Raw genomic sequence first — 17,704 nt, 5'->3', positions numbered from 1 at the left:
TAGTACTATAGTATAGTTTCACAGTATAGTTTCACTATAGTACAGTTGTATCTCTTTTATTGAGTTAGATTGGGATACAGTACCATACTTTCACTATAGTACAGACATTGGTTTGTGTAGAGTCTTGTTTTACATCTTAGCCCCATTTTTGTAATTAAAACGGTTAGAAATTTGTCAGTACAGAATTGAACGTGTCTGTGCAGAATGGTTATGTAATTAATGTAAACACATATCTAATTAAATCATTACATTTCATACCTAAAGTAAAATAAAATTACTACCTCATCTAAAAATGATTTTCTTATACTGTCCACGAACATGATTCCTAGATTTATTCCAAGTGTGGACATAGCATCCATCTGCAGCAAAACCAAACCAAAAACCAGCCACCACTGGGAGGCAAACCAGTCCCTTTTGTTTGCCTCTGCTACCAGATCGGTAAATACTGTTTTTCCTGAGTCGAAGGCGAGCCGGGCAAGTCTTCATGACTGAAAATCGATGAGCGAATATCAGGAGTATCAAGAAGATCTTTACAGTATGATCTGGGCTTCAAAGTAAATTCACGCATTCCTCGCACAGATGTGAATTGAATGAGATATGCGGCGCAGCGAGCCTCCTTCTGGGCTTCTTTTTCGTCCGGAGAGGGCAGATTACACCTGAAGTTTGGCATGGATCTGTCACGACCTCCACCTCTCCACATCATTCTCTTGTGGCTGGCCGTTCCCGCGCTACCTGAATGCATTAATGATGCCTCTGCTAAATTATTCTTTTTAATTCGCTTTCACATCAAGGTCTACGAATTGACCAGCAGCATGTCAATGAGTCGAACTGGAGAAGGAGAGTCTGGGTTAAGGTGGAGTGGGGGGGGGTCACTTATACATACGCTCATATACACCCACATACACATTCACAAGACCATTATTCTGCAGAGGAAGGCCTGTAGGGAGACGGGAGAGCGGTATGGAAAACCCTGGGGGGTTCCTGTCTTGTCAATGGCGGAGAAGATCCAGTGTAGACTGTAGAGAGAGAGAGCTAGAGCTGCATGTTAACTAGCCCGGCTCCTTCCCCACTCGAATCACAACAGCCTACTGACAGAACAGATTCTCAAAATCCAACAAAAATACGAGCACTGTGAGCACAGCCTGAGGACATACCTGCATATAAGTCCCTCAAGATGGAGCGCAATCACGAGTCAAATAGACGTGGGTAAGTCGGCCAAACAAGACACTTTCTAGGGTCACGTTTTGGTTTGAAGGTGGTGTATCACACTGAAGGGCGTGTGTTAATGGGCCGCGGTATACAAAATATTGTCTCCAATGGTCTAAAGCCACCTGTCAGAACATCACCATGGCTTTCCTACTGATAGCACTAGTGCTGAATGTGCAGAGGAGCACATGGTAGCCTCTTGTTTCTGTATATGCTGTGTATATTTCATATATTTAATTCTGTATTTTACTATGTTGGTGCTATCCTGCTGCAGAGGAAGTATAAAAGTTACCCCCCTAATAGTTACCCCCATGATTAAGCAAAGTCTTGGGCTTCGACATGGTTAAAGTTATACAACCTCTAAGGAACCTTTGGGGGTTCTTCAGTTTAAAACTGTGGAGGAACCTAATAAGGTTGTTTAAAGACCTATTCCTCCACAGATGTGATCCTCAAGGATCTTGTACTTTTAACAGTGGCCGCCCAGGCCGCCCAGGTGCTTGTTCAGTCTCTTGTCACTTCCAGACTTGACCACTGCAGCTCTCTTCTGGCTGGTCTCCCTCTGCGCACCATCAGACCCCTGCAACTTATCCAGAATGCAGCGGCACGATCTTCTTCCATGTTCCTCATCAGATTCAGACCCTGACTCTGGTCTACAAAGCCAAGACTGGACCAGACAGCCCCTCCGTACTTGATGGCGATGGTCAAAAGCCGATCCGCACCGAGAGCCCTTCCAGCTTCAAGTACGGCTCGGCTCGACCCGCCACGCTCACTGTCCTCAAACCCAGACTGAAGACCCTCCTCTTCTGAGAGGACTTGGGCGAATAGCAGAGTGGTCTCCTTACTGACTTACTGACTGTTTAATAGAGTCTAAACTTAGAGGTATCTTTGAATTATTAGACTATTCTAACTAGCTGAGGTTTTTTCTTGGGTGAATAGTAAAGCACTTTTGTAAGTCGCTCTGGAGAAGAGCGTCTGCTAAATGCCGTAAATGTAAATGTAAAACAGTGTACTGCCCACTAAGAAATCTGGGTGTTATATTGAATGGGTCCTTGTTGTTTAACTCACATATTAAGTTATTTTTTGGTTTGTTTTATTAATTTAAGAAATATCTGAAAATTAAGACCAGTAGTTTCACATGCAGAGCTAGAGATGGTTGTACATGCTTTAATTTCACAGTGTATTCATTATTATAAGGCTCTTTTTCTCTCGCTGACTGTGTCTGCTCAGGATCGGTTGCAGGCGATTGAGAAGGCTGCTGCTGGATTACTTACTAGGTCAAACAGAATGTCTCACATAACCCCTCTGCTAATATCTCTTCACTGGATTCCTCTTGAGTTTAGGATTCAGTTTAAAATCCGAACACTTACTTACAGAGCACAGAACAGTCAGGACTCATGGGGATTCAGGGGGATTGAGCATTTGAGGTCGTCTCTCTCCCAAACTGTGGAAAACTTTGGCCACTTGTCTAAGATCTGCTGATTCTGAGGAATCTTATAAAAAGCACTTAAACTAAAGCTTTACTAATGTTTCGTAAAGCACTTTGTATGTAAAGTCAGTAAAATGCTGTATGAATAAAACTGACTTACTCACCTGGGCCTCACCACAAGCCTCTCAGTGCATGAATACACTGACATGATGTAAATGACTTACAGAGTTACACAGGTTGGTGGGTGCGTTCTTATTTTAGAGCCTCTGCTGAGGTTGAGCCCAATGGCCTAACATTTCTAGCAGCCCCTGAAAGTTCCTGTGTCAGACAAACAATCATTTAAAAACTGATCTCTGTTACCATTGGAAAGTATCCCTGTTTCATTCTCCAGTCCATGAGGAGCACATATGGAAACTAAACGGAACAAATTCTGAATCCTACAGCAGTTTAGCCCGAATATTTTAGCCCATGCTCCTTTGTAAATGGGTGAGAGCATCGCCTCCTGGTACTTTGCTCTGGCCTAATTCGACAGACGCTAAATACAAATGAGTGAAGCTGCATGAAATAGCACTCTCTGCTGATTTACAGCTGTTAGGAGTCCAAAACCTCGAGCCGGCCACGCAATTACATCACGATGATCTCCGTCATTATCAAGAGAACATTAAAGAAAAAGGGGCTGAGAGGTGTCTTTTCAGTACGCCAGAGTCGACCAACAACCCTATCCAGAACAATTTTCAATTTACTGATTCATTTAATCAAAGATGATTTAATCAATTCCCTGTAGTTTTATTATTATGGCGGTAAAGCAGCATTTAGACCCTCTTTGAATTTGGATTATTATGATGATAAACATACAAAATCACTTCAGAGAACAGGCAGGTGAAGCTGTTTTGTTACCTGTGATTCAACAAATCAGGAGAAACTCCAGCTGGCTGTACGCAGTGCTGGGGAGCACTAGCACTAGCTAACTGAAACCTTTTCTTACAGGCCAACATTAAACTGGGAAGTTTCATGTTTCCATGTTCTTTTAGTGCAGAATCAACATTCAGTCCACTGACTGTTACCAGCAGAACTGTTGACTGTAGCATCATTGGCTGACTGACCTGTGCTTGGGTTAGCCACAGATGTGCACGTATTAACTAGCCGGGTCCCAGAGGACGACCTGAAGCCACAGATGTCTCCTTTAGCTGTCCTTTACTCTTTGAGTAGTTAAAGAAAATCATAAACTAGGGTTTGGTTTACTGTTGGACGAGCAGAACGCCATGCAGCAGCTTTAAGCCATGGTGACACTATGATTTTTAATCTGGCAGCAGCAAATATTATTGGGGTTGTTTCCACCCAAAAGTGGTTTGATCATGTGGACAACTCTCATCCATTACATTTACTTTTACGGCATTTAGCAGACGCTCTTATCCAGAGCGACTTACTCAGCTAGTTTAAATAGACTAAAATTAAAGCTCCTCTAATCTTAGACTCTACTAAACACAAGTCAATATGGAGACCATAATACTCTACTCTTCACCCAAGTCCTCTCAGAAGAGGAGGGTCTTCAGTCTGGGTTTGAGGACAGTGAGTGTTGGACTCTGCTGTTCGGACACCCAGGGGAAGTTCGTTCCTCCACTTCGGTGCAGGACAGTAAAAAGTCTGGACGCTCGTCTTCCGTGGATCTTAAAGGATGGCGGGTCGAGCCGAGCCGTACTTGAAGCTGGAAGGGCTCTTGGTGCAGATCGGCTTTTGACCATCGCCATCAAGTACAGAGGGGCTGGCTGGTCCAGTCTTGGCTTTGTAGGCCAGAGTCAGGGTCTGAATCTGATTACCTGGGCAGCAGCTACAGGAAGCCAGTGAAGAGAGAACGCAGCAGAGGAGGAGCTGAACATGACTGAACTAAGGAACAATGAAGATGACCCGTGGCACAATACAGGAAAGCCAATCAGAACAGAGCTCATTTACATATATCAGTCTTAAAGACACAGTAAGAGAAATTCTGAACACAGGTTGGGAAAATAATTGTGTGAACATTAATTCAGACTATTTCAGGTATAAGGAAAATATTAATAATTATAAAAGAATTTGAGTTATTTACAAAATATTAAGGCTTTTTGTTGTTGTTTTAAGAAAGTTTTTGATACAAGTTTAGAAGTGAAGCTCAAGGAACAGAATACAATAAAGTAAAATGTAGGATGGGTCACTATAAGGATTTCGCCTGCCTCGACATCCTCCGACACATTTGTGTATGCTGTGTTTATTCTCAGAGCTGAATGAGGGCGAGCAAGTCCAGGCAATCGTCCTCCTGAAGCCCACAGCTGCTCTGTTTTACCGGGGCGGAAATACAGAAGAGATGAAACACATTTCCAGAGCCGTCTCTTCTGGAAAGTTCTCAGACGGAACTTCTCTGCTGTTCTCTGGTTTCCTTGGCTACAACCGATTTTGTGATTATGGTCTCTCGGCTCATCTCATGTTAATGTGGATAAATGACACAATATGGTACGGAGAGTTTCTCTGTCTTTATCTCATTTTTGGGGGAAGTGATTGCGGGTGAACGTGTGAGGAGACGGCGCTCCTGTCAGAGTGAATATTGCTTTAATGCAGATTAGCATATATTACACGTGAAGGACGGGAGAGGTCTGACACTAAAGAGGGGGAATTAGAGAAAAGGAGGAGGGAAGGGAGGCAGCAGAGATGAGCGAGTGGGAGGGGGTTTGATGGAAAACTACATGCTGTACGTGGGAAGTCAGAGGCCTGGATAAAAGACGGAGAAAGAGGTGATGTGGAAGGTGCAATTAGGAGAGGATACTGGACTGGGAGCTTAAATAAGACTGCGGACTCTTCTCAGAGTCAGGACGGAGTCAGGACTGAGCTACATCAGCTATGTGTGCGTTCCTGCTCACAGATACCAATAAATACTTTCTGCAAACGTGTAAAAACACAGTTTATGTTGGAAAATGCAGAATGTGCTTTTGAAGATCAGTCTAAATAATGGGCAGATGAACTGTTTGGGGATGTGGTTTATTATTTATGAACATTTTGCATTAATTATTTCTTAAAACGGGTGTAAAGGGTGTCACTCCTCTGTTCTGTTTGTGCTTCTGTCACTTTGGCAGTGTCCAGAAACTTTTGCCACACCTCCTCTCCTCCTCTTCCTTTCTTACTGCTTCTGTAATTGGGGAAATGGGACAGCTGATCTCTTTTAGATATGATGTTGACTTTTAATGAACTGAGCCAATCACAACACTCGCTTTCAGCACACCCCTAGTACTGCCCAGCCAATCATAGCTGTTGCATAGAGCAGCATATATACGACAACTCTGTCCATTTAACTGCATTAATTGTGAATTCAACTCCTGTGCTTTGCAGAGATACACTGAACAGTATAATCTAAATCTAATAATATAAATATATATATATATATATATATATATATATATATATATATGATATATATATACCAACAAAGATGGATCTTTGTTTTGTCTCCTCCAGTTTTTGGACAGGCGGCAAGACGGTGTCACAAAATCAGTTTCCAGGTCACGGAGGAGAGGAGGAGGATTGGTAGTAAAAAGCAGTAACTTTTGGGGTTTCTGGATGCAGCCTTTGTCTTGCCCCCCTCCCATCCCCTCCAAGAGCTCCTCAGCACATGTCTCTGTGCATGTCTCTTTGCTCCGCCTTGTCATTAGTGTTCCCACCTGTGCCTCTTTTGTAGCCCTGCCCTCTCGTTATTCCTAGGCATTCCTCTTAGGTGTTAGTCTGTGTTTAATAAGGGACTACCCCTTTGTCTCAGTGGTCCTGGTCTGGTCTGGTGCATGTGTGTGTTATACGGCAGGTCACTGTGTGTTTGTTCCTTCTGTTAGTTTTGTTCTGCAGTTTGTGCTTATTTGGTTGCTGTTTTGCTTTGTTTTGTTTTATGTTAAATAAATGACTTGCATTTATGTCCGATTCCACCTCCAAGGCTGGGAGATGGCTGGGAGATGGACTGGGAGATGGACTGGGACATGGCTGGGAGATGGACTGGGAGATGGACTGGGAGATGGACTGGGACATGGCTGGGAGATGGACTGGGAGATGGACTGGGAGATGGACTGGGAGAGCAAATGGTCCATTTCTAAAGCAGAACAGAATTTATATCCAATACACCACAGTTTTATTTAAATTATTATTCTTTTAAATTACTGGATACTTTGTTTTTCCACTGTAAAAGCTCTTTAAAACCGGCACTAGTGGGAGGATCTCAAGGTTGCTGTCAAAGAGAGGTCAAGACCGGGGCACGTCCTCAAACACAGGCCGAGAGTTTTTTTGTTGTTGGAATAAAATTATTCAATTCACAGAATTTTCTTCAGTTTTCACCTTGTGACTCTGAAGGCCTTGCGTTTCTGTTATTGTTTCTGTTATTGTTTCCTCTCTCTCTCTCTCTCTCTCTCTCTCTCTCTCTCTCTCTCTCTCCTTCCTCCCGATCTGGCGGCATCTCTACCTCTACACCCCCCCCCCCCCCCCACACACACACACACACAGTGCAGTTAGCAGGTGGCTCAGGTTGCTTGATTTGCTACAGTTTTAGTAACTAAACATCACCCTGCAGGGTCTGATCACAGCACCAGACAAGTGTCTGGATCATATCTGGATTTGCTTTGGACACATTTGCAGGTGTCAGGAGTGAGTGTGTGCGCTGGTGTGTGTGGGCTGGTGTGTGTGCCCTGGTGTGTGTAATCCTCTCACTCTGTGAGTACTGTGTGTACGCTGCTGTGTGTGCCCTGCTGTGTGTGCCCTGGTGTGTGTACGCTGCTGTGTGTACGCTGCTGTGTGTTGGCTGCTGCTTTATATGGGTTTTAGTTTGTTGTGTTTCTGCGCTGTTTTCTCTTCCTAATGTGTTTATTTTGATGTTTCCATTTGACCATAGTGACCTTCCCCTCGTGGAGAGTGTTTCTGCATCTCTGGGTAGGTTGCTAGAGTAAGGATCTCTGGGTCAACTGCCAGAGCAACCCTACATCATGATTCGGAAGCTCACTGGGCCGGCTGCTAAAGTCATTCTACACTGAACTACTGGATTGCTGGGTCGGCCACTGGAGCAACTGGACATTGTGGCTTGGAGGATTCCTGTGCTGGTTACAGAAGCAGCTCTACATCGCTCTGGAGGAACTGGACATCCCAATTTGGAGGATTGCTAAACTGGCCACTAGAGCTCCCCTACAATGTAATTTGTAAGATTTCTGTTCCAGTTACTGGAGCGGATGGTAATGGTTCAGAGGATTACTGGGTTGGTGGCTTCAGCTAATGGACATACCAGTTTCTGGGTGAACTGGAATGACTGTACATTGCAGTTCGGAGCCTTGCTGGGTGTGACTCTAAACTATGGATTGGAGGAATGCTGGGCTTTCCGCTAGAGAGTCTCTACATTGCAGTTTGGAGGCTAGCAAGGCCAGCTGCTGGAGGAACTCTGCAATGTGGTTTGGAGGGCTTTTGCTGGACCTGTCGCCTGAGTAACACTATACTGTGACTTAGATGTTCCCTGGCTTTTTGGGCAGGCCATAGAGTGACTCTGGATCTTGCATCTAGCCGACTTTTTCTGGTGCAGCTTCAAGCCGTTACTTGGGGACTTATAGATCAGAACCAATCACAGTGCATCCTGGGAGTGTTTATACCTGTCTGTTAATGCTGTTAAGTGAAATCTGAGCTTGATCCAGTCTCCACAAATGCAGGTTAATGCAAGGTGTAAACAGCCTCATTCAGCCTGCATTGTGCCGGCACCCAGCCTCGGTAGAACCAGAACTCTGAGAAGTGGGATTCTTTATGTGCAGCCGCTATGATATCCACACACTGTGCAAGCACTGGGCTCTCGCTCTCGCTCACCCTTTATATCTTTCTCCATCAGATGGAGGTTATTAATGACCTCCTGTACCCTGCGGTAGGCACCCCATTTATAAAACTCATTTTAATCTCTCCCAGTACGCATAATTCCCCACTTTTCTCCATCCCCCCCAAATACACTCATATATTCAGTGCCTGGACGCCTTTATGGGGGTTTGAGAATGCACCATGCAGTACTTACATTTCAGCCTCTGCTGCACATAGAATTCACTAGTCCTCTCTTAGACTCACTCAATATCTTCCCCTCTCTACTCCACCTCTCTCACTCTCTCTCTCGTATGAACTAAACCATCCTGATCGAAGCCATGAGGGGCAGTAATTTAGTGTCTCCTGCTCCTGTGCACTCCTGAGCACTCGTGTCACTGGGGTCAACACTTCAAATCCACTGTCGCTTTTCGGTTCAGTTGCAACACAGTTCAGTGTGTATTTAGGGCAGTTAATGGTTTACCACCTGCCTACATACCAGTATGCTCCACAGCGATGCCGAAGACTTCCCTCTGTTTCTAGCTCCTAAATACGCTCCTAAACTTTGGAACTCCCTCCCACTAGACCCTCAACCAGCATCTTCAGTTAGCCATTAGCAGCTGTAGGCGCCCCCTACATTTGGGTAGCGTAATTCACTTATACTCCACTGCTGTAAATAAAAATCAGGTTTGAGCACCCTCTCGTGGGCAGCTGTACACAAGCATTTCTTGACAGTGTGAGAGCTGCAGAAGCTTGATCTGATGGTGGAGCAGCATGTGGGCGGAGGTGGTAGAGTAACACTACAGGATTTTACACTAATATGACTCTATGGGTTCTGCAGCGTTACACAGCAGTTCTGGAGAGAGGTTCTCCTCCTGCAGCTCCACCACCAAAGCTCCATAGTGCAGTAGCAGCAGCGCTAACAGGACTAACAGGACGAAGACGCCCCGTTAGGTCTCCCTGTTCCAGTCAGTGGAGCATCAGCATGATCCTGAAGCTGCTGGTTTGAGGAGGAGCTGATACATGATGATGGTTTAAGGTGGAGCTGATACAGGGTGATGGTTTAAGGTGGAGCTGATACAGGGTGATGCTTTTAAAACTCATGACCTGCTTAATTTGGGACTCAAGACTCCTCAAGACTTGCCAGTTAATATAAGCCCTATCAGGTTTTATTATAACTCTAATAACTGATCCAAACGCTGCCACTCTCAGACAGAACCCCCCTCACACAGAACCCCCTTCACACAGTATGTTATATATGGTGCTGGAGAACACGCCAAAGCTTGGTTTCACAGGGTGGACAATCCGCTGTGGGAAAGTGCTTTCACTGTTAATAATGTGGATACAAAGTCAGCGCCCCCTTGTGGAAGGTTTCAGCAAGTGGCTGTCAGTTTGTCTTTGGCCTGGTATTGGCGCAGTTGGGGTAAGTGGCTTTCTAAGGTGCATCGGTTTTAGTTTAGTTTGATTAATGCTGAAACATGCAGCCCTGCAAACCTCTTACCAACATGCAATAGCGTCTCTTTAATAAACTTCTGTGTGAGGTTGGCCCAGTGCCACGTCCACTATCCGCACAGCTTTCTGATCGGATTGGATCTCCAGAAGCTGCCAGCAATAATGAATCCATATTTCACTTAGCATCTCTATTGCTCCGGTGCATATTGCATACTGCTGTACATCATCCCTCTGTTGGCTCACAAACACACACACAGGCATATGCACACGCCTACCATTGAATTCCCAAGATACCTTGTGTGCTTTGATGTTTTTGAGCTCCTGAACACCTGAGGTATGTCAAGCCGAAAGACACCCATAACTTCACGCAATGCACACCCCAAACCGTATCCCCAGGAGCATGCTGGGAAAAGCCAGATGGTGGTGTATGCTGGCACTCACGTCAGAGCAAACAGCGAACGCGTCACTCTGTACATGTGAGCCGAGGCTGCCGAACCACACAGCTCTGTTAGCTTTTGGATTTGCTGTGTGTCTAGCATTCCAACCATCACCATCCTTCAGTTTAGAGATCAGATCTACAACAGAGGAGCATTAATAACAAACCATCATTTAAACACCTTAGCCCAAATCCAGTGTGTCCAAATGAGCTGTGTGTACGGCCAATAGAATAGGACTCTCTGGAGCAGATAAATTTCATGACCCTATTGGCTCCATGCTGCCTAATGCCAGGCGTGGGCTAGAGGGGTATAAAGACCCCTAGCATTGAGCTGTGGAGCAGTGGAAGCACTGTGTTCTCTGGAATGATGGTGGAGGAGCTCCATCCAGTACTTTTGGGAGGAGTTGGGGATGATGAGGTGGGGTGATGATCATCATCCAACATCCTGACCTCACTAACGCTCTTGTCACTAAATGCAATCAAATCCTCACAGCAATGCTCCTCCAGAATCTAGTAGAAAGTCCTCTTCTCTGGACAGTAGAGACAGTTACTCCAACAGAAGCAGGAGAAACTCTTTAATACTCTTGATTTCAGAAGAAACAGTGAATGAGTAGGTGTCCTAAAACTAGCCCATTAGGCAGCATGGTGTCAATAGGTTCATGATGTTTGGCAGTACTTCTCTACAGGCAAAAGACAGCAACAGGTATAACTTAAAGTAGCTGAAAGCATTCTTTAGAGGGGGTGTCCACAAACATTTGGACATATACTGTACGTTTATGTGACTCTGACTGAAACAGAAATGCCTATTCAGTGAATAAGAAATAAGATGGTACAGACCGGCTGGAATGATGGCACTGTACCCTAAACCCCAGACGGCCTTCATTTGATCTGTTCCCTTAGCCAGAGGCATGCTGAGGCTACACCACATGCAGCTCAGAGAATCTGAACCCAGCCAGATTCTACCAAGTCTAAAGGTCTCTGGATGAGGGCCATGTCCAGGTTCAGGGCAGGAGCAGGACGAATCAAGGTCGCCCAGTCTGTGCAACCTTACAAAGACGGTCAAGATTAGAATCTGTGCCAATTCAGAAAACATACCTTTCTGTCTGCCATATCATCTTTCCATTCAAAATCCCCCACTGTACACCACACCTCAGAAAGTACAAGTAGGCAGGGGTGTAGAATTGGGTAGGGGAAGGTAGAGAGACCAGTACCAGTATCCAACAACTACTGAATTGTCCCTAGCCAAACTTACTCTAATTAATATATTTAGTACATGGAGGATGTACAGATCTCCTTCTCCGGCTTCCTAACCCACATTGCTAACAGGATTGGCTTTGCCTGTTTTTGCTAACATGTGAGAGGCTGGAGTTGTAGGAAGGACCAAAGCTCTCTCACCTAGATGTGGGATGTAGGCTGAGTTGGAACTAGCTTTCCAACACATCCCAGAGAGATCAGACTGCTGTGGAGCTCCACATAGCTGATATCCACCACCTTCCAGAGAAGAGGATCTGTGTCTGTGGTTGAAGGAGCTAAATTTAACATCCATACGTCTGCTCCTAACATTCTGTGGAGGAGAAACCGACACCAGAACGTCCTCGCCCTGAGAAATGGCTCGGTTATGAAGCTCGGGTGACGAAGATGTGCCGGATCCACAAGCTCTTAGGTTAACATTTTACCCTGACAGCCTCACAAGCACCCGGCACGTCCTCTTCACTGGAGCTTCTGAACCGAGTTTCCCTCTACAGAATGTTAAGAGCAGACGTACGGACGTCTACTGAAATTTACTGCAATTATTTATTTAATTCACATCTTCACTTCACAGATGCCAGATTCCCTTTCCTAATTAGCAACATCACTGAGGTACTTCAAAATCAAAATGGTCTTCAGCACAAATAATATCAGGTTCATGGCTGAGATACAAGCTGACAAGTGCTGTAGATCACCATCACCAGCTACAATCAGCAACCCTCTCTAAACCACAGCCAAGCCAGGTACCCTTTCCCTTTCTGTCTCTGCCATCCCGCATTTCAATTAATGCTAGTTCACACAGTCTCGACATTCTCTCTCTCTCCTGCTCTTTTGTTTGTTCTTTCATTTTCATGATCTCCCTCGATCGCCCTCTCTCCAAACACCACTGGAGCGTGATTCACAGGCCCAGTTTAACAGGGGTAAATAGCAGCACTAAAGGTTTTATTTGGCTAAGGTAAAGCAAGCTGGGCACAGCTAAAGCCAAACAGTGGTTAGCATTTTGCTCCAGTCATGCGGACCAACCACACGCTAACAAGCGGCTATAGGCCTTTCCATCTTTCTGCTTCCCTCCCCTTCTTAAACAATATGATGAGTCTGCTTCCAGATATATAGCTGGAGGAGAAATGAGCTCGCCTAGAGAGAGAGAGAGAGAGAGAGAGAGAGAGAGAAAGAGAGAGAGAGAGAGGAAGAGAGAGAGAGAGAGAGAGAGAGAGAGAGAGAGAAAGAGAGAGAGAGAGAGGAAGAGAGAGGAAGAGCAGAACAAGAGCCTGGTGGTTGTTAGAGATGCTAGCTGAAATAATGAACTGTTTGTGGGTAATGATTCTGAAGGAATCCTGCTGCTGCCGGTTTGGTGGCTGATAGCAATTACTTACAGAGTTCTTGAGTATAGGCATGACTGTGTGTGTATGTATGGCTCCATCACAATACACAGGATATGAGTGTAAGGATGCTTTCACACTTACCTAGTGTGGACCAGACTTTCAGAGTTTTCAGTTTGGTCTGAACCAAAATAGCAAGTGTTAAAAGGTGGACTGCAACAAAGAATGGTCCAAAATTGGACCGAAAAGGTGGTCTCGGTCCAGATCACACTGAAGCCATGTGTGAGTAAAACTGGGGGGTTTATAAAGCAGGACAAGGCTCATCTAGAGGGTAGGCAGGCACCAGCACCCAACCATGAATGGACAACAAACCACCCAAAAACCCAAAAGAAAACACTCTTTTTGGATGGTTTGTTGTCCATTCATGGTTGGGTGCTGGTGCCTGCCTACCCTCTAGATGAGCCTTGTCCTGCTGTATAAACCCCCCAGTTTTACTGTTTTACTCTCTCTTTTTCTCTTCCATGTATTGAGATGCCCTGTTCCTACTGTTCTGTCCCAGTACTGCCGAGCCTGACTCTCCACTACCCTGAAGGCCGATGCAATGCTTTAGTGCTCTAGATCCTCACACTGATTTATTAGCACTTCAGCGCTAATGGCCGATAGCGTTCACTCGTGTTTTTTGTGTATTTAATCCATTGAGCAGCACACAGTATGTGTGTGAGAGTGTGTGAGAGTGTGTGTGAGTGTGTGTTCTACCTTTAACGCTAAGCTCAGCGTAGTTGGACACTCCTGAGCCGCCGTCAGAGCGGATGACGCAGCGGTACCGGTTGGTTCCACGCTGGGATGTGTCGGCCACGCGGACGGTGGCGGAGAACCGCCGTTGGTTCACTGAGCGAGTGACCATCAGAGACGTGTCCTTCCCATTCCACTGCTGCTGAGTAACACACACACACAGACAGACAGACTCTAAGTAATCAGATCAGGTATGAGCAGCCGAGCTTACACAATCCAAGGCTCTGTAATCTATTTACCTATCATGAAGAAGTCCAACAGCAGAGTGTTTGTGTACCTGGTTGTGTGTGTGTGTGTGTGTGTGTGTGTGTGCGTACCACTCACTCACCTGAAGCCACAGTTTATCCTCTTGTGACCACTTGCCCCCTGCGATGCACTGGAAGGTTGCATTCTGTCCCACATTCACCTCCACGTTCTGCAGCCGAAGGAAATGAGGTGTCTTCCCTGTCACACACACACACACACACACACACACACACACACACACACACAGAGATGCACACACAATCTAAATCAATACACTCTGAGATGCACATACAGTGCCTCACACACGTATTTAACCTCTCTCTTAACATCATCCTGTATCAGCTCCACCTTAAATCAGCAGCTTCAGGACCATGCTGATACTCCGCCTGCTGGAACAGTGGGGGCGTTCCGGCCCGGAGTGGGAATGACGGAGACACCACTCTCCCTGTTCCAGTCAGTGTGTTTCTAAAGCTGTTGTTTTAAGGTAAAAAAGCTACTTTTTTGCTTTAGCGTGGCCCACATGTTTTTTCTGTCATTGTGTCTTCAAGACTTATATATGTAAATGAGCTCAGATCTGATTGACTGCCCTGTGTGGGGCTTTATTTACAAAAGCAGATACAGTATGTAAATGCACTGATTTTCGTGACATCAAGAGGAACTCAGTTTTCCATCATACTGGCGCTTTAATAACGCAGCTGCTCAGTGATCTGATCTGAAGTTGGGCTGAGTTACTTTCTTCTAAAGGTGTGAGGGAATCAAAGAGGCGTTTCTTCCTCCCTCTCTCTCTCGCTCGCTCTCTCTCTCTCTCTCTCTCTCTCTCTCTCTCGCTCTTATTCTAACACACACATAAGTTTACTGTCGCTTTGTCCGCCCGTATGGAGTGCTTTTCTGAACAGGCGACAGACTGAGCTCCCGCAGTGTTGTCAGGATTGAGAGAGCGAGCAGACGCTCTGTGTGAGTGTGTGTGTGTGAGTGTGTGTGAGTGTGTGTACTTACGGCAGGGGTGAGCCAAGACGTGAATCTCATCCACTGAGATAAAGCCAGGATGCCCTTGCACGGACACTGCCTCAAATATGACCTAGAGGGGTGAGAGAGCAAGAAAAAGAGAGAGAGAGAGAGAGAGAGAGAGAGAGAGAGAGAGAGACAGAGAGAGAGAGAGAGAGAGAGAGAGAGGGGTAAAGTAAGGGAGGGAGAAAAAATTATTTTAATGTAAAGTGAATATATCAGCAATATCGGTTCTAAATAGTATCAGAAAAGGTAGGAGGGGAACTGTTCTGGGGCCTTTTCCATTCGCACATGGGTCGAGCCTGGTTTTCCCCACATGGTCAACTAGCTGGGGCCCCAGAACCGTTCAGTTGGAGGGCTTAATGGCATTCGCTGGCTCCATATTTGTGTCACCTTTGTGATATATATTATATTTCCAGTACAGAAAATGTTAGAGACTGAATCTAATAAGTACAGGAATAGCTGTTCCAGGTTAGCTCTTTACCTGCACTGATCATTAGGGGGACTCAGCTACGGCCACGTCCAGTATTGTTACTGCAGCATTAGCATGCCAGCTACGGCCTTATTCAAGGATTCAAGGATTCAAGGATTCAAGGAGACTTTATTGTCATTCGCATCACATGTGGTACATGGGGTGGAACGAAATTGTGGTACCCAAGGACCCAGTTTTACCCAGACAGCAGTACTTAAATAAATAAAATATACATAAATATATAAAAATATATGTAAAAATGAAAATAAATATCCAACATCGCTACCACAGCATCAGCACAGCCCGGCTACCGGCCTCATCCAGCATTGCTACCATGGCCTTAACACGGCCTGGCTCGCTTAGAGGAAGATAGCATCAGGTGTAAGAGCTGTGCTGGACTGTGATCATGATTTTGAGACTGTACATCATCTTTTCTGGCAGGACCAGGGCTATAGCTATCAGTTAGCATAGTGCTCATCACAAAGTCATCATGCACGCCACTCAATGAAAATTTGAGTTAGTCTCAGACAGACTTGTTTTGGGGATTCCAGCATTATTTGGCACCACATCTATGAAGTGGCCTTTCTGGTGTGATTTGAGACTAGATGACCGATGAGCTATGACTTCAGTTAGTTAGCTAACGTAGCTGTAGTGCAAGACTAAAGAATTTTTGATTTTAGATTTTTGTAACAACAGCGGAAGACCAGTTTGGAGGGAGGTCAGATGTTGGTCCAGGGAACCTAAAGTATAGCCAGGGGTTCCAAGAGCCAATATAAACTTTAAAATGAGCCAGAAGAAAGACGTGTCAGTCTCTACTATAGTAAAATGGATTGGCTGATTGAAAAACTGAAACCCACTGTGGTTGGTTTAAGGGCTCATTTGCATAATGCCATCATTAGTGAAATCAGGCAGCTCTACTTTGCACTGCATTTCCAACAGACAATATTTGAATCAGAGTTAAACTGATCATAATAAAGCACCGCTCACACAGTCCACTCCCATCCCCTCCCTCTCTCAGAATTCACATATGGGTTTGGCAGAGAGTGAACGCCATGCTGCCCATGCCATGTGGTGGAGACATGTGTGGTCCACTGAGTGCCCCCTCTCTCCGAGCTGGCACAGGCTGAGATGGCAGAGCCAGAACCTGGCCATGGTTTAGAACGGTTTAGAATAGAGTCGCTGGCTTCCCCTGACGGCCCACTTCTCCCACTGATCAGCCATTAGGAGAGGAAGCGGGATTAAATCTACAACTTCATTCAGCGTTTGCGGGAATTAATGGCTTATTTCCTGCTCTCAGAGGCCGTCGTGCTGCAGCTCCAATTTTCTGAGACACCAACAAGTTAAACCTGAGAACAGAGAGAGAGATCACACTGCCCTTACTATACTATCCAGCTCTGAGCTGGAGGACTGACTACTACACCTTCTTAATAAGGTGCCTGGGTATACTGTACCAGTAAAGACTGTATACTGAACACTGTACTAGTGTATATGGTAGACCGAACACCATTATACCATTGTTGGACACAGATGGAATTTGGTCTCTGCCTTTAACCAATCCGTGCAGTGAACACACATACACACAAACACTACTGATCAAACACATAGTGATAGTGAGCAAAGGTGCCCGGAGCGGTGGGCCGGCATGGCTGCAGCGCCTGGGGGTGAAGGTCCTTGCCAAGGGCCCAACCCTTGCTATCTGGTATCAACCCCACAACCCTGTCATCAGCAGCCCGGCGCTCTAACCACTGAGCCACTGCTGTACATTGTAAAGGTGTATACTGTGGAGGGAACACTATCAATCCAACCTGCAAACACTACACTCTATCATAGTGTATACTGAACACTGTACTAATGCCTACCATATACTGAACACTGTACTAATGCCTACCATATACTGAACACTGTACTAATGCCTACCATATACTGAACACTGTACTAATGCCTACCATATACTGAACACTGTACTAGTGTACCACTGTCTACTACACACTGAACACTGTACTAGTGTACCACCATACACTACATACTAAACACTATACTAGTGTACCACCGTATACTACATACTGAACACTGTACTAGTGTACCTGTGTATACTACACACTGAACACTGTACTAGTGTATCACTGTCTACTACACACTAAACACTGTACTAGTGTACCACTGTCTACTACACACTAAACACTGTACTAGTGTACCAGTGTATACTACATACTAAACACTGTACTAGTGTACCACCGTATACTACATACTGAACACTGTACTAGTGTACCTGTGTATAC

At 45.4% G+C, this 17,704-nt stretch overlaps 1 protein-coding gene across 1 annotated transcript in view; it reads right to left on the bottom strand.

The window, feature by feature from the left end:
* The window catches only part of LOC140559766 (receptor-type tyrosine-protein phosphatase T-like), an 87,853-nt gene that overhangs the window by 16,735 nt on the left and 53,414 nt on the right, over nt 1-17,704 (bottom strand). Inside the window, exons 4-6 of the mRNA XM_072683370.1 lie at nt 14,945-15,026; nt 14,031-14,146; nt 13,667-13,841 (exon numbers count right to left, since the gene is read on the bottom strand). Coding sequence (XP_072539471.1) covers nt 13,667-13,841; nt 14,031-14,146; nt 14,945-15,026 — 373 coding nt within the window. The remainder of the gene's footprint in view (nt 1-13,666; nt 13,842-14,030; nt 14,147-14,944; nt 15,027-17,704) is intronic.

Source organism: Salminus brasiliensis, chromosome 7 (genome assembly GCF_030463535.1).
Source record: "Salminus brasiliensis chromosome 7, fSalBra1.hap2, whole genome shotgun sequence".
NCBI lineage: Eukaryota > Metazoa > Chordata > Actinopteri > Characiformes > Bryconidae > Salminus > Salminus brasiliensis.
Note: the sequence above shows the minus strand (reverse complement) of the source record. Positions and strands in the feature narration are given on the sequence as shown.